At 41.1% G+C, this 20,539-nt stretch overlaps 3 protein-coding genes across 7 annotated transcripts; 2 read left to right on the top strand and 1 right to left on the bottom strand.

Annotated features, from left to right (window-relative positions):
• Positions 1 to 905: 905 nt before the first annotated feature.
• Positions 906 to 2,599, top strand: kcnk12l (potassium channel, subfamily K, member 12 like). 4 transcript variants are annotated; one of them, XM_071461558.1, is made up of 3 exons: positions 906 to 1,473; positions 1,590 to 2,134; positions 2,282 to 2,599. In XM_071461558.1, the coding sequence occupies exons 1-3, from the start codon at positions 1,089 to 1,091 to the stop codon at positions 2,597 to 2,599; spliced, it is 1,248 nt and encodes a 415-aa protein (XP_071317659.1). In that variant the 5' UTR covers positions 906 to 1,088. The 4 variants fall into 4 exon arrangements, with proteins under 4 accessions (XP_071317659.1, XP_071317656.1, XP_071317655.1 ...); XM_071461555.1 differs by having other exon boundaries at positions 2,228 to 2,599; XM_071461554.1 differs by having other exon boundaries at positions 1,590 to 2,277; positions 2,353 to 2,599.
• Positions 2,600 to 3,727: 1,128 nt separating this feature from the next.
• On the bottom strand, positions 3,728 to 10,174 carry ppm1nb (protein phosphatase, Mg2+/Mn2+ dependent, 1Nb (putative)). Its single transcript, XM_071461261.1, has 6 exons — positions 9,414 to 10,174; positions 8,412 to 8,983; positions 6,271 to 6,388; positions 5,262 to 5,376; positions 5,103 to 5,166; positions 3,728 to 4,974 (listed from the first exon to the last, which is right to left on the bottom strand). Exons 1-6 carry the CDS (start codon positions 9,817 to 9,819, stop codon positions 4,957 to 4,959), a joined length of 1,293 nt encoding a protein of 430 aa, XP_071317362.1. The 5' UTR covers positions 9,820 to 10,174; the 3' UTR covers positions 3,728 to 4,956.
• Positions 10,175 to 12,133: 1,959 nt separating this feature from the next.
• rtn2b (reticulon 2b) lies at positions 12,134 to 19,144 on the top strand. Of its 2 annotated transcripts, none has more exons than XM_071460733.1 (7): positions 12,134 to 12,202; positions 13,620 to 13,850; positions 14,046 to 14,184; positions 14,331 to 14,400; positions 14,701 to 14,747; positions 14,919 to 14,977; positions 15,095 to 19,144. In XM_071460733.1, the coding sequence occupies exons 2-7, from the start codon at positions 13,669 to 13,671 to the stop codon at positions 15,189 to 15,191; spliced, it is 594 nt and encodes a 197-aa protein (XP_071316834.1). In that variant the 5' UTR covers positions 12,134 to 12,202; positions 13,620 to 13,668; the 3' UTR covers positions 15,192 to 19,144. The 2 variants fall into 2 exon arrangements, with proteins under 2 accessions (XP_071316834.1, XP_071316833.1); XM_071460732.1 differs by having other exon boundaries at positions 12,139 to 12,202; positions 13,643 to 13,850.
• The last annotated feature ends 1,395 nt before the right edge of the window (positions 19,145 to 20,539 follow it).

The following is a 20,539-nucleotide window of genomic DNA, read 5'->3' as shown; positions in this document are numbered from 1 at the left end:
CAGTCTGCAGCAACAACAAAAAGCCCTCTCAGAGGAGCTGGAAGCTACACAGTTCAACTACAGTCTGATATGCTGGCTACAGAGCAGATCCCACTGGGGCAGTTTTGAGTTCAGTGCCTTGCTCAAGGTAAAGAGAGAGGGGCAACATCTGGTCTTAACCCGCCACTCATATTCATCCAGCTGATGAGCTTCTGGTCACATGACGCTTGTCTAGTGTTTTTGCCACTTAAGCACAACTGATTGATTAAGGGACCCGTTAATTACAGCAAACCTTTTGTCACGTGTTAAGTTAAATTGAGGTGTGATGAAGGCTTGAGAAAAAAGGACAGTGCTTTTAAAATGAAGAGACTTCTCCACCAATCAGGGTGTGCTCAAAGGCGGAGGGTGTGAGCAAGGGAATGATGATGTCAGTGTTTGACAGATGAAACATCAGACAGCCTCTCAGTTTGCACAAGAAAACTCAAGAGGCTTCCTCTCGCTGGCCATTGTTCAGCAGATCCATGGATCGAGCACAGCGGACCAGCTACGCTCAGGCAACGGACGCTGCTGTCAGTGAGACAAGGTACTAAGTGTTTTTTTTTAAAACTTATTTTTAATTAATCAGTTTGATCTATGTGTGGATTACATATCATACACTGCTGCTGACTAAAATGTTTTCATGAATGTAGTGTTTTCTTATCATGATTGTCTTCATGATATAATGATTTAACCAAAGCTTCTTATGTTTTCATTCAGATTTATGTGGTTGAATTCATTTTATATTAATAAGGGGAAGAATAAAGCATATATAGTTGTGCAAAGTACAATTATGATAGAATATTAACATTTTAGTGAACACACTGCTAATATATGTGTTTTTTGTTATGTCACAGGTTATTGTCTTCAGATGCATCAATTTTCCTCTAAACAATCAAAGCAGCCCTCAGTAACATCCATCAAGAGATGTTCTTCAATCCTGATGTAATTTTAGAGCCACATGTATCACTGTGCATGTAAACTAAAAGTGTTTCATATATCAAGTGCATGCGAGTGATGCATGTAACACAGAGTGTGAGTGTGTAACTTGGCAGCGCTGGCAGAAGCGGTGCATGTTGTTGCAGTGGTGTATCTGCGCTGCTGCTGTGCTCATGGCTCAGAGGAGGGCTGCTGGTGGCTGCTGCTGCCCCAGGGCGCCCATGAATGAAGACAACGCCCGTTTCTGCCTGCTGGCCGGGCTCATCCTGCTCTACTTGTTATGTGGGGCGGCCATCTTCTCAGCCCTGGAGCATCCCTTTGAGCTGCGTGCCCGCCGCCTCTGGAAACAGCAGCTGGACAACTTCACTCAGAGATACAGGGTCAACCTGGGTGCCCTTCAAACTCTGCTGAGGCAGTATGAGGAGGCGAATGGAGCTGGGATCAGAGTGGACGCGTTGAGGCCCCGCTGGGACTTTTCTGGAGCTTTCTACTTTGTGGGCACTGTGGTCTCCACTATTGGTAAGTCTTGATTGCTCAGAATTTCTTACATATTGCTTATGAGATACTAACCCGATAACAGTACTGTTTGTGAACCATGACCTTTGAACTTTTTATTTTGCATTTGTTCTCTCAAGGCTTTGGCATGACCACACCAGCAACCATAGCTGGAAAAATATTCTTGATCTTCTACGGTCTCATTGGCTGTGCTGCCACCATCCTCTTCTTTAACCTCTTCCTGGAGAGGATCATCACGATGCTGGCCTACATCATGCGCTGGTGTCATGAGCGGCGGCTGAGGTGTGGCGGGGTTGGGGTGATGTCAAGCAGAGAGGAAACATCTGGTGAAGAAGACAGCCTGGAAGGCTGGAAACCATCAGTCTATTATGTTATGCTGATCCTGGGAGTAGCATCAATTGTGATTGCGTGCAGTGCCTCCACCCTGTACAGCTCCATGGAGAACTGGAGCTACGTGGACTCCCTCTACTTCTGCTTCGTGGCCTTCAGCACCATCGGCTTCGGGGACTTGGTGAGCAGTCAGAGACAGCAGTATGAGTCCCAGGAAGCCTACCGGCTCGGGAACTGCCTTTTCATTTTAATGGGAGTATGTTGTATCTACTCACTTTTCAATGTCATTTCTATTGTCATCAAACAAACTCTGAACTGGATTCTGGGTAAGCTGGTCTGCTCGGGGCAGCATCAGCTCTGCTCTTGCTCTACACCTGGCTGCTGGGGGCTCTGCTGCCCCTGCCTCCAAAACAAAAATCCCAACCAGAGGCGCCTGCCCGCACACCTCCGGCAAAAACGCTTAAAACGCAACACTGTGCAGCCTATGTCATCCCACTGCCCTGCAGGAAGACACCGCTACACAGACGGCTCGGTGGAGACGGTGTGTGACAGTGAGACAGATGCAGGTGCAGTGGCTGACGGGGTATATGTGGGGCGTCGTCTGTCGGGAGAGATGATCTCTGTCAATGAGTTCATGGTGTCCAATAAGGTGTCTCTGGCACTGCTGCAGAAGCAGCTGAGTGAAACAGCTCATCAGGGCCCACGGCAGAGCTACGGCCATCAGAATGGATTCTCTGGTGGTGTGGGGGCTCTGGCCATTATGAATAATCGCCTACAAGAAACCAGTGTGGATAGGTAGCACCACATTGTATAACACACTAAGATGTTATTCTTGTGTACATTGCTTTAAGGTCTCTATATTGGAGTCCTAATCCAACCTATTTCCTTAATGAATGATTTCTAGAAAGTCAATAATTTGTCCTCTTGGTACGACACAACCAAATTCTGAGAATAGAATAATTTTCCTCTAATTAGCATCTGTTCAGAGTCTCTCTGAGCAATGTCAGCGGAAGTCTATGCAGATAATAGCAGACCTCCAGCATGGATTCTGGACAGCAAATAATTGTTCACATTTTGTTCTGTGAGGAGAAAGATGGCAAAAAGATGAATACGTTATAGAATTCAACATCACTGTGAAGAGGGGTCTGATGTCCTGAAGTGATTGGCTCATACAAAAGCAATCAGATGAAAGAAGCAGTGAAGGACCACTTAAAGGGAACTGCTGATTTAAGAGTGCTGCACACATCCCCAGTCCTCCTCTACAAATATGGTTGAAAGTGAGGTCGTAGTCAGTCTTAGTGAACCTACAGACATAACCATAATATCTACAGTCTCCTCTTAGGTAACAGATAGCTGCATATATAAAACATTTGAATGGTGATTAGTGTTTCAACAGAGCTTCTCAAATCCACTACAGGAGCTCAGAGAAAGAGACATTTTAATTTGTTGATTGCTCACAAGTCGCCCATCTTCTTTCATCAGTGCATGTCATTGAAATTCACAGTAATCATGAAAGAGAACTGAGATCCAGAGTTTTCAGTGGTGCACATCTAATCAAATGTGGCCTGTAGAGGACGTCCTTATGTCAATAAGTGCTGCACAGATAGCCGCAGGATCACATCAGCAGAGCGGCGAGCAAGAGTCGGGCTCTCCTTGGCCAGCTGGAGGAGATCCTTTACTATGCAAGAAAACCCATTTAATCCATTCTGTGTCATCCTGTCTCATCTATCTGGCAGATTTTCATCAGTGTTTTGGATGCTAAGTGTGCGGAGAAAAGCTTTCTCCTTAGAGATCTTACTGGAAACAATAGCATCCATTATTTGGTCTAGTGGTCACGCTTGATGAATTGTCTTGTCTCTGTTTCTAATTTCAAAGCAATGAGGAAAATAGTTCCTTCGTGGGTTGTTGTGGGTAAAAATACTGCAAGTTGTCAGTCAAATATTCTTTATTTAGGTTTAAAACAATCATGACTTTAACATGTAATGTCTATACACAGAATTACTCACTCAAATAATATAATAATGCAGTATGATGCAGATATAATGACCCATCTCTTATGCTGTTTGCTTTATCAACTATAAAAAAAAAGATGAATAAGGCAGCACAGTACTTGTCATCCAACTTATGGAAAAAATACATTTCACATACACTGTACTAAAGAATGCGTGTCGTAATATAGTTCATATATAGAATTACACAAAAGGTGTACATGTAGAATTTATTTGTGTAAAATTTTGTTTGGTCAGTAAATATAGATCTTTGGGTATTTGGATACTTTAGTTTCATTTCTGGTCATTTAACCGCAACATGCTGTATAGCTCTTTTATTAATAATCTAACTTTTATTTCAGGAAAGAACACATTTTCCAAAAAACACTCCATCCAAGTGGATCTTACTCTACATGTTTAAAACAACAACAAAAATTGTAAAAGCAAACGCCTCTTAAAAAAAGATTTTAGATCATCTGTGAAATGTATTTTTTCTTGACGTTTGTGTGGGTGTGTGTGTGTGTGTGTGAAAAAAATACTTAGTGTTTATTTGCCTGTCACTTCCAACCATGAGAGAAAAATATAAATTTGTGCTCTTCCATCAGCCACCCAGCTGTTAGCTTTTCCTGTTGTAACAAATAGATACATGTTAGCTGCATGCTAGCTTTTGGCTAGCTCTTACAATGTTTCACAATTAGTTTTTCCTCGAGATGAAAGGCAGAGATATTCTGTAAATTATTCCTTTATTTCTATTCTTAAAACACCATCTTTAAAATACAACCCTATATCTTATTTTATCCAAAAATGAAAATGGACAATTTCACAGTTGGTTATTATTCAGTTTTACAGGCCGCTATTTGAAGTGATCATCTGAACTTTCTGTTTACTGAATATGAGGCAGAGGTTTGTTGCTGGGTCAGTGTCTCTGAGTAAGTTTTACAAAATGTCCTTCTTGTATAAATATAAATGTATCAGGCTTTATTAGATCTATTTTTGCATTGTATTTGTTGTTACAAGGTGCTACTTCTTAGCATGATGTAAACAAACACCCCTGTCTGTTCATCATCTCCTTTTTTGTCAAATTGCACACATACAGAAAACAGTTTTAATATCGACATTAATTACAGTCCCTTCATGGATCCTTGGAGACAAAATCCAGTAGGGCTTCTCATGAGCCTCCCAGGCCCTGGACAGACAGGTAATGTAGGGAATAATGATAAATTAGTTTTTACATTTACATTTACATTTGCAAAGTGAAGGAAATAACATGTCCTCTAATGGTTAGAATTGGACAGATGTATAGTTTGTACTCACATTTGGTACTGTGGGCTTGTGTGTCTCTCTTTGTTGATAGTAAGCAGAAATAATGCAGTTCCTTCTGTAACACACACAGAAGTAACATGGTGTCATTTCACAATACAGTGTGTAGACGCTCACACACACGTATGAAAGCACACATTTTGGTCGTCGTACTTGCTCTGTATGCCTCCACCTGGTGGTAATCCAGGAATGACAGTGGATGCGAGGACTGTGAGGACAGACAGCAGGTCAGGTTCCTCCCCTCTGGCACACAGCTCATCATAAATTTCTGTCAGACATCAAAACAAAGAAATATAGGACCAGGCATACAAACAAATTCACAGGGTTTCTGGCACTTACTCAAGATTTACATGCAGATTAGATCCAGTAAGGTTAATATCATTCTGTATTTTTCCTCTATGGTCAACAAATTGTCAGCCATGAGAAGACCAAGATCAACAATGTGTTAATCTGTCTCCATAATTATTATTTCATTTGCTTGGCTTCTCTGTGGCACTCAGCCCCAAACTTATTTGTTCCCACTACATGTAAAAAAAACAAACAAACAAAACAAACATATAAAACATTTTTTGTTCATTTTTCTAATGAAATTTACTAAATAATGTCCCTCAACAGTTGGGCATTAGGAATAAAATTGAGCATTTTTTGGGGACTATTTTTCACTGTGGATTAATACACACTGGGTGCACTCGTGAGTGCAGCGTTTATGACACCAAATTGCACATGTGTATGCAATTCTATGTTCTTGAACATTAGCCTTCAACAAAGTATGTTGGATTGACTATGATATGTGTGTTCATGGAAATGAAGGAGCACCCACCACATTGGTGTGACTTATTAAAGAGATTCTAATCTAATTGTTTTGTACAACAATGGAGCTCTCTGTCACAGAGGAATAAATTATATCAGGCTTTGGCTCCACAGACAATACTTGTTATTCTCACTAGAATCAATTCATTGTTGATTTTAGTTTTTTCATGAGACAGATTGATGGCAAGAAAAAATGGAGAACTGGTAAAAGAGAGATGTTGTAGAGTTGATGTGTTTCAAGAGCAAATCATAAACCTCAAGAAAACAGAAAAAAAACGGACTTTAAACGTTAATTCATAACAAAAACAAGGTCTAAAGTGCCTAATGCCTAATATCATTTAAACCCACACACCTGCTACTTTGGACTCCAGCAGGTCCTCCAGCTCGGCCTCCTGGTGTAGTGCCTCTGCTGACAGCTGGGGGGCTCCAGGGAAGCACAGCAGGATGATGCTGATATTGTCCAAGCTGCCCTGTGGAGCAAAGCGGCGTCAGCAGAGGTGAGTAATGATGGCTGACCTTACAAATGTCAACATAAGAAGCATTATTTTATCCTGGGTGAGCTGTTTTAGAAATAGATCATTTTCACCTCAAGGTCTGGACACTAGCGTCACACAGATGCAGTGGAGCAGGAAAATGTAAATGGAGTGTGGAAGAAGCTGTGACATTTTGAGGTCATTGTGCAAATCCAAGCTGAAGCCCTGTTACATAACAGAGTGACAGGATGGCCAAACAGAGTGCACATGTGGCCCATGTTTACCCTGATATGATTCTTTGACTCTAAAGGGAACACATTTACAATAAGGCCAATTTCTTTAAATTTAATTGCCTTGAGGCTCAGTGGACCCTGCTTTTAAATAGGGGATACATTTGATAAGGGAATTTGTTTCAGTTACTATGGTAGAGGATATGCATGAATTAAATTAAGGGCCTAAAATAATAAAGCTCCTCTGCTGAAAACTACTTCCTTCATGCTACAGATTAATTATTCTATCATAAAAGAAAAAACCTACACTAAACACCCATAAATCTAGTAGCTATAATGAGTCGAGCTTGCTGTCGTGGAATAATTACGCTTCCTCACTGGTATGAAATTTTTCTTTATGTATGCAATTCTATGTTCTTGAACATCAACCTTCAACCGTCTGACACTCTCATAGAGGCTGACATGAGTCCTCATAGAATAATCCCATGTAACCTGTTCTGACACCTCCGTGGTCTATTTTAAGGTGGTCTGTCAGACTATTGTAGCTACCAGCAGCAGCCACCGTGAGAGACTGAACCAAAGCTTTAGCACTGCTGATTTTCAATCTAAATGTATTTCAGCCAAAGATGCTGTTCTCTGGTTCATTTTTAGACCTTCTCCTCTGTATGGACATGAATGTGTTTAAAGTGACTATAATAAATATTTCTATATTAACAATGAATCATGTGACTACTTGTATGTGAAAGGAGACGCTCGTAGTGATGAACCCACAGAGATTATTACATTTACCTTCAGCTCTGCTGAAGCACTAAAACCCAATGTACTCTACCTGTCATAGAACAAATGGCAGAAAGTGGAACATCTAGCTAAGAGCCAGATAATTTTAAAAGGAGAGTTTGCCAAGTGGTCAAAAACATGACTTACAATGAATGAGAATGTTGTTTTGTATCTGCTGGATGATGAAATAACCAACTCTTTGATAAGAAGTTCAAAAAGTTGGTTATTTCATCATTCAAGAGTTATCTATATCTATAGCCCATATTGGTTTTTTAATCCTCAATAGCCTCTAACGTTCAAACTGATAGATTTTCTTTGTTACAACCACATAATGGCAACATTAAACCATCCATTTGTTAATATAACAAAGATTTTCACCAAGTAGCTTTAAAACTTAATTTGCATATGCAAATAAATCATTAGACCAACTAGTCTGCAGATTTAACACACAAAATAATGAGAGGATCCAGCACATCTCCCTGTGGAGCTCCACACTCTGTTCAACCCCATCCCCAAAATGTGTCCTATGCTTTAAAGAGGTAGCTCAGTCATTAATTTTTGGTTTAAATAGAAATATACTATGACTGTTGTATCAAACACTTTTTGTAAATCTGGTGAGACAAGTGAGGCCGCAGTGAGTGTAAGTGATGAACAAGATTGATTGCGTTTGATTAGGTGTGTGTGGTATAAATCAAATTGAAACTCTCCGTGAGTTACATTTCAAAAGCCGAGCTCTTTTCTCAAAAAATGGGATGACAGCCTTCAGATCAAGCAAAACCAACTCAACACAGTCACAGTTTAAGGGATTATGTTATTACATAAAATCCGCAGCCCATTAAAAATTATGTAACTCAGTTTTAAACAGAAATTATGTTTTGTGTTTATAATCAGCTAAAAGGATTTGCCATTTAAACTGCTGAACAACATGTAGAAATTCATAAGGCGCTGGATCACTTTGCATTTAATAGGGGCTGATATAATATTGGCACTGATTTAAAGCAGCAGGTTCTGACCTTATAGAGACAGAGGTCAATGACTTGAGTACAGACATCCCTCAGGTCAGTGCAGACACGCAGACGGTTGTGGATGAAGGCGCACAGCTCCTCGTTGCTGATGGTGTCCCACACCCCATCGCAGGCGAGCACCAGGAACTCATCTGCTGGTGATCGCTCCACCACACACACCTCTGGCTCTGGTGACACCATCTGCTGGCTGGGTGTCCGGTTCTCTGCCCCCTTGTAGCTGAAGTCCCCCAGAGCACGGGAGACAGCCAGGGAGCCGTTGATCCGTTGGATGGAGACCGAGCCGCCAGCGCTCTCAATACGCTCTTTCTCCAGAGGGTTGTAAGGTTTGTGGTCCTCAGTGGAGAAGCACACCTGGCCAGACCGGCACAGCATGGCCCTTGAGTCACCACAGTTGGCGAAGTAGATGTAATACGGTGAGATGAGAGTGGCCACCACAGTGGTGCCGCCTCTCTCCCAGCCTTCTCGACGTGCCACAGAGTGCAAGTGCTTGTCTGTTTGCAGGAAGCCTTCAATGATGGCACCCTTCACCCTCTCAGGGTCGTCCTCTGGCCCTATCCCTCCTGTTTGCACACAGAGGGGTGATGTTAGAATATTTACTGTTTTCTGACACAAGCATCCTATAAAAACACATCACTTCATAGAATAAAACAGATATTTGCAGAAAACAATCATAAATGAACAGCATGATATTGGTGTTTTATAACATGGAAAATTGTCTCTCATTCACAGTAAGAAGAAACTTTTCTCATCAGAACAAAATAAACTGTTCAAGAACATAGAATTGCATACATAAAGAAAAATTTCATACCAGTGAGGAAGAGTAATTATTCCACGACAGCAAGCTCGACTCATTATAGTATCTAATCACTAATTTGTATTCCTTTATAAAAGCAATATAAATATATACATATAATAGTAGCAAATATAAATAATAGCGACATATTTGATTAAATATTTTATATTCATTTAATTTCAGTCCATATCTTTCACCTGTTGCTAGGATGTGACCCAGAAGGTGCTGGGAGCAGTGCTGTGCCACCGTGCTGCCTGCATGACCGTCGAACACAGCGAAGAAGCTCCAGTCGGCCAGCTCTCCACCCAGCTGTGGCACACAGTTGTGGAAGTCCTCCATGTTGGCCCTCCAGCCCTGCATGCTTCCCAGGGCGTAGGTGAGGCCCCAGCGGGCACAGCCGTCCTCTGTCAGCTTGTCCAGGACCGGCCGGTCCAGGTAGGGGCTGGGGATGACCTCCTCCTTCTCCCCTTCCCCTGGCTGCTCTCCCTCTGCTGCTCCTCCACGACTCCCCTTGAAGAAAGAGCTGACCCTCTTCTCCGTCTCTTTCACCAGCTGCCGCACAAACGCAGGCATCTCCACGCTGCCCTTCCTGGCTGTCCTCATGGCTCTTATGCACAGCTGATGTGTGGGGAATCTTCTTTTGTCCCTGCTCCGATGTTTGTGGCTGGGACGGAGGGCTGAGCTAGGCCTGATACTGGGCCTGTGCAGTGTCTGCGTAGCCCTGCTGCTCCAGGGCTCAGAGCATGGCTGCCTGAGCTGATGGATGTTCCCTGTGCTGGCTGCTCACCCCCCTCTCCCTGTTCATCTCCTTCCTCTCCTCTCTCCTTTCCCTCTCTGGAGACCTCACTGATGAGCTCTCTCTCCTCCACTCATGCCTCCTCTCCTTCTTGTTTGGTCTCTTCTATGTGCTGCTGTGATTTCACCTTCTCCCTCGCTTTTTCATAGCTTTTCCCTCTTTCACCAGCTCTCCCCTTGCCTTGTTATTTTCCCTGCCTCTGCTGTGATTGGCTGGCTATTTGTGCGCACCAATCCCTGCCTGGCTTGCATCCCCAGTGTCATGTTTGAGCTCACCCTCTCTCATCGTCCTCCTATCTGCAGCTCTGCCCCTCCCACATCTTTGATAATCTCAACCTTTGATCAGTTGGGATTATGGGCTCCCTCTGCAGTGGATTACAGGATTGTCGGCCATTTAGTGCAAAGTGTGTGAATGATGGCGTGAAGAAGAGACACAGGGAAAAAAAGATTTATTTTCATTATGTACACAGATCCCTTCAAACTATTTTTTTTCACTTTTATACATTAAACCTGGTGACAGTGCATGTGCTGCACCACTGCAGTGGTGATGATCCAACAACACTGACAGAACATAAACCTGAAGTCATTGCTGCATTTTTACCCTAATTCTGAATTAAATTAGTGGAAACATGAAAGCTGTGGTCTGAACCACTGGATGAGTTTTAACAGATCATTTTTTTTACTGGTTCTTCAGTAAAGCAAGTTTGTTATAGGCTGGATGTGGTTATTGATCATGGGTCAGTATTCTGCTTAAATGTTGTCTAAATAAATTGGCAAAGAAAACAATATTGTTAGCCACAAATTGGTACATTTGTACATCTTTATAGAAACAAGACATTTTGAAAAATGTAAGTAATTCAGTAGGGATAAAGGGGCAAAGACTTTGGCATATTTGAACCAAACAAGCAGTCACATGATTTTTGTCTCTCAGGATTGTGCATGTCACCACAACATGACTTACAGCTGTTCTGTTTGGCTCCATTCCCTGGACAACTGCTTGAATCTGTGGAGTCAGACGGGATGAAATCACTGCTCTCTGTAATTCTCAACATACTTTGATTTTGGAGCGGGCACTCGGCCAGTCATGCTACTGTGAGCAGACATGGATGGATCAACTATTTGTACTTTTTTACTGTTCAGTCATTCAAACTTACATGTCATGATGGGGTAAAAACAACGTGTCAAATAGAAACAAACCTCTGAGCGTGTGTGTGCCCCAAACTCACAGTAGGTACTTGGGCATCGTACATTCTTGCACCTGCAAAAAGTTTTATTTAGAAGAGGAAAAATAAGCAGATCAACATGTGCAGCTACACAGCTGCACATCAATTTGAGCAGTCACGTCATACTAAAGAAAATCAAGTGATCTGGATGAGTTTTAGAGAATATGAAGGACTAATCATACACATATTATTATATTGTTTATATAGTCCAATATCACAAATCACAAATTGCTTCAAGGGGCTGTTGTAATAGTGTATACCATACAGTCTCCTATTCTCCTTCTTTTGCACAAATATTTAAGATATTGTAAAGCAGATATTGTGCACAGGTCATTTTTTTAATCTCTGCAAGTAGCTGGAATTAAAACCTTCTTCTTGTCAGACCATGAAGCCTGCAGAAAAATGTCTGCCTTTCTCTCCTGCATGCCATTAAAATGTGATAAATAAAGCACCCCACATCATTTCTCTGTTACAGTATTCTGTGTTTCTACTTGTGATTGCAGCTTAATTATAAATTAATTTGTTTGTGATGAATACTGCAGTGTAGCTGCAGCTAATGGAGATAACAGCCCTAACATGGCTTGTGCTCTTATTAATCCTGATTGTTGATGAATTTCACATTAAAAGTGGTTCCTCGCTAACGTCGCTGCATGTGAAGGCCTCTGGGTGCAGGTCGGCCACCAACTGGCTGAGAAGCCACAAGCGTCGCTGAAAGCTGAGGGACATGTACATGCTGATGTCTCAGGTTCCCAGATTGAGTGTGTGTGTGTGTGTGTGTGTGTGTGTGTGTGTGTGTGTGTGTGTGCTTGAATCCAAACAGGGGGTATCCAATACAGGATAAAATTAGGCCAGCCAGGCCTTATATTGCTGACGGAGCTCGGGTGGCCAAAAAAAGCCTGGAGTGCAACAGAGGAAGCGCAAGGAAGAGAGGAGAGAAAGCAGGACCGCTGCTGAAATGGCCACCAAACGTAAGGAAAATAAACTGTGACAGCTTTAAGTAAAGTGAATCAGAGCAGACAGGGAACTGCAGTTCAGCTGTCAGGTGGAAGAGAAAGAGAGAATTTATTTTTTCCCCTCTGCTGGGCAGGTGTGAATACAGACAGGATGGCAAGTCAAGTACTGAGTGCAGTATGTCTTTCATTTGGTGGACAGATGGACAGAATGGGACTCAGCTAAATGAGAGCCTGTTGCTGATTGAATGCTGTTGTTTGTTTCACTCTTAAAGGTCAAAACTGTCCCATAAGACAAGTGTAAGTGTTTTTTTCAGGGCTATTTTCTCAGACTTTATTTTTCTTTTGTTTTTAAAGTTGGAATTAGAGCTGGGTTATGATTATGCCAAGCTTGGAAAGTGACTTCATAGGTGTAACAGCACAAGCAGAGAGTCTCTGCTCTGCCTCACTTGTTTCTTTTTGCTATTACATAAGAAAACACCTGAAAAGTGCTTACATATATATTTCTCTGGAAACCTGGTTATGAAAATGTGACTGCTGTTTTAATCGTATGTGTGTGTGTGTGTGTGTGTGTAAATGCACGACTGTGTTGCTTGTAAATTGTCTTTTGGAAGACAAGTTGTTGTTGTTGTTGTGTGTCTGTTTATGTGTAAGGATTTGTTTTAATCAGATAATTATCTTGACATTAACACTGGAGTTAGGAAGCTCATCTGATGTTTCGGTGTTTGAAGATCTAATATCATACTCTGACTCATCGTATAATTATTCATTGATTTATTATTATTATTATTTTTGTTGGCGAGAAGAAATTACTAATAATTGTTGCTCAGAAGTTTTCTCTCCATAATGTACTGAGCTTGTTTTTTTTTTTTTTGTCATCCTTTCGCCAGCCTCTTACTTTCTTACTTGTGGTTTTTAAATAACTTTCCATTTTGCCTCTCATATAACTAAAACTTCTCTGGCACAGAGGGAGGGATGTGTCACGTTTCCGTTGGCAGCAGCAGGTTCGTTTGTCATAAAAAGAATAAGATGATCTGGGTTGTTAGACTGAAACCACATCCACTCACTGCATCACTCACTGATATGAAATCATGTTTTATGATCCACAGATTTTTTTTACCGGCAGTGCCTGATTGTACTTTCCTCACTCTGAGCCATCTTTCCCTTTTTTCACTTTTTCACTGTCACTTTTTCATCACCACTGCAATCTAGTTAAGCTCTCTTCACTCCTCTGTCACGTATTTAAGTGCTACACAAAGAGTTTTCAGGGGGTAAAACAGCTGCTTCAGAGCAGCTGCTTCAATATCAGAAGCGTCTGTTGGATTGGATTGAAAGTGCATCATCTAACTGTTCAAGGCCTTACTGAGCACAGAGTGGATGATCTACCTCTGTCCATCACTCATTCGGCGTAACTCATCTATTTTCTTGTTTCTAGCAAGTGTCCACCTTGTTTTGCAGTTGTGGATCTGGTGTACTGGCGGAACATGAGGAGGACCGGCGTGGCGTTCACGGGGCTGGTGATCGGTCTGGCCAGCATGTTCCAGCTCAGCGCCATCACCGTGCTCTCCCACGTCTGTCTGGGTGTCATGTGTGTCACCTTCCCTCTCCGTCTCTACTATAAGCTGCTGGAGCTGCTGCGCTGGAACCCCGGGGTGCACCCCTTCCAGTGAGTCTGTTGACTGAGGCATCATTGGTTTATTTTTACAACTTAAAGCTCACACTGGATCTTCTGTGGCAGAAAATCGCTTTCAGTCATGTTGCACTTTGGGCCAAATGCACAACCTCAGCTGACTTGTTTCACTGTCGGGATTGTACACATCTTGTTGTTTTTCTAATTGTGTGTCTGTGCGTCTGTTCCCAGGTCGCATCTGGATTATGACAGCTCCCTGACAGATAAGGACACGGTGATGCTGGTGGAGGAGGTGGTGCTGCTGATCGCATTTGCAGTTACAGAGATCAAACGCCTCCTTTTCATCGAGAGCATGATCGACTCTATTAAGGTCTGAGCGTGATGATAAAATAATGACTGAAATAAGCCAAGTTAATGTATGAACAGCAACCTCAAAGCTGAGACCTGTAAATACAGGGAATATTTGGGAATTCAACTACCATCGAAATCACATTCTCTCTCTGCTCTTTCTCTCAGTTTGTTGTGCTCCTGTACCTGTTGACCTATGTTGGTGTCCTAACCAACGGACTGACTCTGGTCATAACTGGTGAGTTGACATTAGTCCGCCCTTACTTTTCACTTTTACTCAGGGTCCTAACAGATCACCCTTCTGACATCCTTGTGTGGCCAGAGTCAAATGTTTTGTGCTCCCATCTATCCACTCCTACCTCATCCTCGAGAGCCTTTTCACACACATCCTTCACCACAGCTTACATCCAAAGCCTTCTAGATGCTGTAATACTGTGCTGTGAAGTGTCCTTTTACTTGTCATTTAAATACTATTTTTAAACTTCAGGTAGGTAAACCATGCAAACCAGTCTTTTCTCCTTTTGTCCTTGTTTTACAGCTGTGATCGCTGTCTTCTCCTTGCCACTGTTGTACAAAAAGCAGCAGGTGAGACTGTGTCCCAGGGCAAATTTCCAAACAAAACAGCATAAAAGATATACTGAAGCAGCTCATGAGACACAAGATTTATTTTCTCAGAGAGAGTAACAAAAATGTCTCTCAGTAAATCCATCTAGAGATGCTTTGAATTCACTGACCCATCTATCATTTTGGTGACAGGTGCGGATAAGGAGGATGGTTAGAGCGCTCAGAGCTTTTGTAAAGAGAATCAAAAACATGTAAGTAACCTGCTCTTTATACAACCGTCTTTTATGTGCTCTTAATATCATGCTAACAAAACAGACACATGTTTTTGTTATTGTGTCATGTAATGCGATGCCCCTGTTTTGTTGCAGGTGCCTCAGTGTGCAAAATTTAGTGAGACCCTCTCCAGCCCCTGCCCCAAAACCTGCCCCTGCAGCTGCCTCCAAACAGAAAGCCAAGTCAAAATAATTTGTTTTGCCACATGTTGAAAGTACCCAGGATTTGGGATTTGGAAAATGTTGGTATGGTTCATCCTCTGTGGGGCCGCTGGAGGAGCAGCTCTCTTCCTTTCCTGCGCCGCCATGTTTGTTTATAGGAGCAAGGTTTAATCGATCCTGACAGCTGAAACAAAGCTGCCATTCACTCAAGGACAGGAAGGGGAAGTGTGTGAGAGGAGGAATTTTATTTACAGAGATGCTTTGCTGGCAGTGTTTGATATAACCGGTTCACACAGTCATCTACTCCAAGCAGGGACAGAACACAATATCACTGTGTTTTTTTCTTTGATAACATGTCTAACATTTATTTTTTATTTTTAACATAACTAGTTTGCGCCGTGTTCCTGTTGAGCTGCAAAATTATTCATAATGAAGCAATGAAGCATTATTGGTATTTTCATTATTTTGCATCATTTTGTTTTTGTTGAATAGATCAAAACTGACAAGAACATCACCTGCCATTTATCAACATTAACAGTTTTGTACTTGCTGTTGAACTACTAGCAAAGGCTTTCTAAGCAGCAGCTGCCAGGAGACCTAATGTCCTCTGCTCTTCATGGAAACTGCATTTAATCGGGTGGCTCTTGGGCAGTTTAGTGATAAAAGATACAAACTGTAGCAAGAAAGAGCTCTTCACAAGTTACAGGTACCTTAGCTGTCCTGCACTAACTCCCACTGAATTTGAAATACAGCTAAAAATATGTTGCTTTCTGGCAAAAACGGCGGCAGCTTTTTACTTCGCAGGTAACATCTGCCTGCTGTGGCCGAAAACAAAGCTTTAAGATCATTGAGAGTGAAGCAAAACAATGAAGCTGTGCACTAGAAAACCAAAACAATGGGCTGAAAGATGGTAAAATGCTCAATAGAGCTGAGCCAAACTGCAGAGTTGGGTGATAACTCTCTGTGGGTTTGTCATTATGAGAGACCCCTTAATTATATAATACATCAAGGGCTTTAGGACTGATGTATTATAGTGTATTTCTCAAGTTGCTCTTTCAGGGACACAAAATGCTACTAGTTTATTGTTATGTCCACCTACATTTATTCACACCTTTCAACTTTATTTTGAGTCTTACATAACTATGTCTAACTACATAACTATTACCGTCTCACTGAGGACACACCACCTCCACCCTGTTCTGGCCGCATGATTGTGTGAACGAGCTGCACCATAAACTGCCATCAGAGGACAGAACATTTCAAAAGGTAAAACCACAGATTTTATACCATTTGTAAAATATTTATCGTCAACGTCGGACATTAGAGAAAAAGCCAGTTACTTAGATGGAGGGCTGAGACACAAAAACGGATCAATAGACTCATCTTTCAAGGCCATGTCTCACTTCTAAAAACAAACTAACACATTAAGCAACGCCACAAAATGCTGCTGACAGCTTGAGAGGGGAAAAGTGCTTGAGGAGCAGTTTGACAAGCAGATGAAGGTCACCGCTAATTACAAAAATATCCACTTTAGGAAGCCATTAAATTTTATACAAAGACCTCTTTCAGTGAAGTTTCGCAAAGAATATTGCATCAAGAAATGTATGTTTAACTCCAAAATTAACTTTTTTGATATTCTTGTCAGTCCATAATATAACAGTTTAATACCAATACAGGAAGTTGCTCCACATCAACATTTTCCTAATCAACCGAACAGTGCGAGAATGTCTTCATGTTAATGATGAACCTTTGCCTTTACTGTAACTCCCGACACTTCTGCTTTGACCTGACAAGGAGACGTGCACTTGTTTCTGTAACTTGCTGTTGGCTGTGTTAACATTTAAACCTCATTTCTCTCCACCCCCCAGTTGATAATTTATCGCCCCTGCAAACTGTGACATCAGCTGAAAGTCCAACACATGGCTACAGACAAATGAGGGTTGGGTGTGCACCAACTTGGGCTTGTTGCTAAAAATCTTCCAGTGCTTTAACTGACACAAGGATGAATAGGTCATGACAAAAGTTTCAACACTGGGTGAAATTTTCCTTTAATCTAAGAACTGTATGGTTATAGCTGCCAAACCTGAGCCAGTAAACTGTAAGCAGTTATTTCAGTGCAGCTGTAAGCCACCGGGCTACTGTGGTGCTCTCTAGTGGTCGTTGTTTTAGAACTTAAAATGAAGCTGCACTCATACTAACATGTCTTAATGAGCTTATGTTATTTACTGTGTTTTCACATTAGGATCTTTGGTTTAAGCAGCATTCAGACCCCTGCTGATATCGTGCACAAAGAGGGCTTTAGTAGTTTCAGTATGTGAGGAAAAAAATAAAAGGGTCAGTGTACCAAAATAAGGAACAAAGGATTGTCTTATTCAGGTGGTAGATCTGCAGATGGCTTTGGTTTAATTTGCAGAGAAACCACTTCGACAGTTTACATTAGGACAATTTTTTTAGGTAGAAATAGCCCCTTTGAAAACAGCAAAGTCCAGAGATTATCCAGAGTAACAACCGTGTACATTTTAAAAGCTGTGAGCACCACAAACAAAATCCCATTCACCTCCACTGTATAGGGGTGGCAGCAGATGGATGTTGTAAAACCAAAACTACCTGCAGCACTACTACTGAAAGTAAAACTGAAAAAAAAAGTCTGTGTGCAATTTGGGTGAACTGAGCCTTTAATGATGCACCAATGCAACAGTTACCCTTTTAAGAGCAATATTAGTTTCAGTACAAAGTCATTTTACTGCCAATTTTTGGCTGTTAATTTGAAGGTGGCATCTTTGTGATCTTAATACAACTGTAAAATGTGCATAATTGTGGTCTTAAAGAAATGGTCTGTTATAGTTGTCACTGTTACCTTTTGTTTTCAGTTTAACTATTTCTATGGGTATTTCTTATTTTTTATTGTTTTTTTTTCCTATTCTTATGTTGCTCCCCAATAAAAAAATAAAAAAAAAAAAATCGAAAATGAAGGTGAGTTTGCTTAGCACTCTGTGCCCTCAAAATAAATCATAATCACTCTGTTAGTGTTCCCATAAACCTGAAACTGAAGCAGCTGAATGTGAATTCTGTGAAAACAGGCTTGGTTTTTCTACTGTGACAAATCTAAATGTCTTCTGTGAAAGCTACTATTATTGAGGTGTGTAAATAAGTAGAGGCAAATTTATAGTTCATAAAGATAAATAAACCCAAGGCTAAAATACTAAAATACAAGGCTAAAATAATTGAAAGAGACAGACATGACATGGAAAAATGTCAGTGAGCTGCCACTCAGGACGCGGTTAGTATGAGTCAGTATGTTTATGCTTATTAAGTAGCTGGACATACATCTATATTTCTTGTCTTTACAATTATATTTTATATATATATTTAATCAAGATATACAGTTTTGTCAAAATTAGCATTACAAAGCCATATTTCCCAGTCAGATTTCTGGTGGGGTGATTTCTTAAATGTCGGCTGACAGTAATTCTTCCTATGATCCCTGGAGCCCAGTGTGACGAGTTAAAGTGATGTATGATTTCCATTCCCAAGCAGCTTTCCATAGTAACTGATCCAACTATGGCTTCATTATAACTTAATAATGAAGTGACACAGTTTCCTCATCCTAAACTTCCCATCAACACAGGCAGCCAAGGGGCACATTAACTGCACATTCAGCACACTCAGTGGTGCTGATGTTGCACTGACACATCTGACCACTAGGTGTCACTCTCGGAGAGGGTCAGCTACAACCCTTCTGAAGTAAGTAAGAAGAAGGGCACAGAGCAACGACCGATCTGAAGAAACAAATGAATCCTGACAAACATTTTCACCGTCAGAGTGATGTTAATACAACGTGAGCCTCGACTCCTCCGACACAAACACTGCTTCATATATCCAAAATGTTCCTGCTAACAACAACAGCTATTTGCCCCCTGTTGTGAGAATCACAGTGGATGCAATCTGACTGTGACCTTGAGATTAAATTTTTCACAAAAACCCTCCAAATGTCGATTGAAACTATCTCTCAACTCTTCAAGGACTTATTCTCTTGCTTCCACATGTGGTGACTCAGAGCTTCCGTCTCTTAGACTGTTTACTTTCAGAGGGTGACTGAACACCCTCATGCAGAGCTATCTGATTTTACACAGCAGTTTAGAAGAGCGGTTACTCTGTTTTTCTTTCTTTTAGTCTCTTTTGTTATTCTTTGCACAGGATTTTATGATGTTTCAGAGTGAGGACACATGATGGCTTTTTATTGTAAGGCCACTTACATACACTTGCAATTTACTACATAAATCAAACACGACAACAGCTCATGACTATCTAATCACATTGGAGAAATGTGAGCACTACAGCATACTATATATTTAGAGGGAACACCCTCAGAATGGCACTTGTTAGTTCTCCAGATCTTCACTATAAAAGCCAGACACAGTTTGTTTTACAGTAGACACATTTCCCTCGGTTTACACAGAACACGGGCATTTTTCTACAGTATATATAAAAAACACTGACATCAGTCATGTCTCACGTTATTGTTTCCCTGATTAGTAGAATATGACTCTGCATAATTATACTGATTTTTTTTACTACATCTACACAATTAAATATCTACAGATCTACAGTTTCTGCTGCCAAAAAAGCAAAGTGTCACAACATTACAAGAGCAAATCACAGACCTGGGACAGAAATACCTTAATTAATCCCTTCATGGTCTGTGTTGCAGTTAGTACATTTGGTCTCAGTGGACCTCAGCAGTTCGGATCTGATGTGGTTTGGTCTAGTGATATGCCTGAGAAAACAGACTCTCAGATTTATGCTTGGTGGTGACGGGGGAAAAAAGAAAAGAGTGGTTGGATTGTGGTGAACAACTACAGCCCTAATGTGAGCTTTGCTCTTGTGGTCATGTGATTTCTAAAGCCTCATCTTTGTATCCTATCTGTGATATTGAATAATGAACACTGATAAATACAGAATAGTTGAAAAACAACAATAAGAAAGGAAAAAAAGAAATGAGGAATCTTTTGACCTTTTGGGAAATGCTCTTATTTGCTTTATTGCAGAGAGCTGGATAAGGAGATTGATACCACTGCAACATGTGTGCAAGTAATATTAGCTGCAGCCAGCGGCTAGGTATCTTAGCTTAGCATACACGTTGAAACAGCTAGCTTGGCTCTGTCTGAAGATAAAGCTCACTAATCAACATGTTATATTTCATTTTTACCTGTACAAAAGCAGAGGGGTATAAACAATAATTTGTGGTTTGGGGACTATTTATGTTTCCAGCTGGCTGTGGCTTCATATTTCACAGACACAGACAATTTTCTCATCTAACTCTCAGCAAGAAAGCAAATAAATACAATTCTCAAAAAATGTTTAACTATTCCTTTAAGA

This window comes from Trachinotus anak, unplaced genomic scaffold, assembly GCF_046630095.1.
Source record: "Trachinotus anak isolate AG129_WGS33_773 ecotype Australia unplaced genomic scaffold, CSIRO_AGI_Tana_v1 ptg000024l, whole genome shotgun sequence".
NCBI lineage: Eukaryota > Metazoa > Chordata > Actinopteri > Carangiformes > Carangidae > Trachinotus > Trachinotus anak.
The sequence above is the reverse complement of the archived record's forward strand: the minus strand, read 5'-3'. Positions and strand labels throughout refer to the sequence as shown.

Coding starts and splice junctions, on each gene's coding strand:
- kcnk12l (XM_071461553.1), top strand. CDS start 1,089: ATGTTGTTGCAGTGGTGTATCTGCGCTGCTGCTGTGCTCATGGCTCAG. Junction 1,474..1,589: donor CACTGTGGTCTCCACTATTG/GTAAGTCTTGAT, acceptor TGTTCTCTCAAG/GCTTTGGCATGACCACACCA.
- ppm1nb (XM_071461261.1), bottom strand. CDS start 9,819: ATGAGGACAGCCAGGAAGGGCAGCGTGGAGATGCCTGCGTTTGTGCGG. Junction 8,984..9,413: donor GGGTCACATCCTAGCAACAG/GTGAAAGATATG, acceptor GTGTGCAAACAG/GAGGGATAGGGCCAGAGGAC. Junction 5,377..6,270: donor GCTGGAGTCCAAAGTAGCAG/GTGTGTGGGTTT, acceptor GATGTCTGACAG/AAATTTATGATGAGCTGTGT.
- rtn2b (XM_071460732.1), top strand. Junction 13,851..14,045: donor CCCGGGGTGCACCCCTTCCA/GTGAGTCTGTTG, acceptor GTCTGTTCCCAG/GTCGCATCTGGATTATGACA. Junction 14,748..14,918: donor TGTTGTACAAAAAGCAGCAG/GTGAGACTGTGT, acceptor TTTTGGTGACAG/GTGCGGATAAGGAGGATGGT.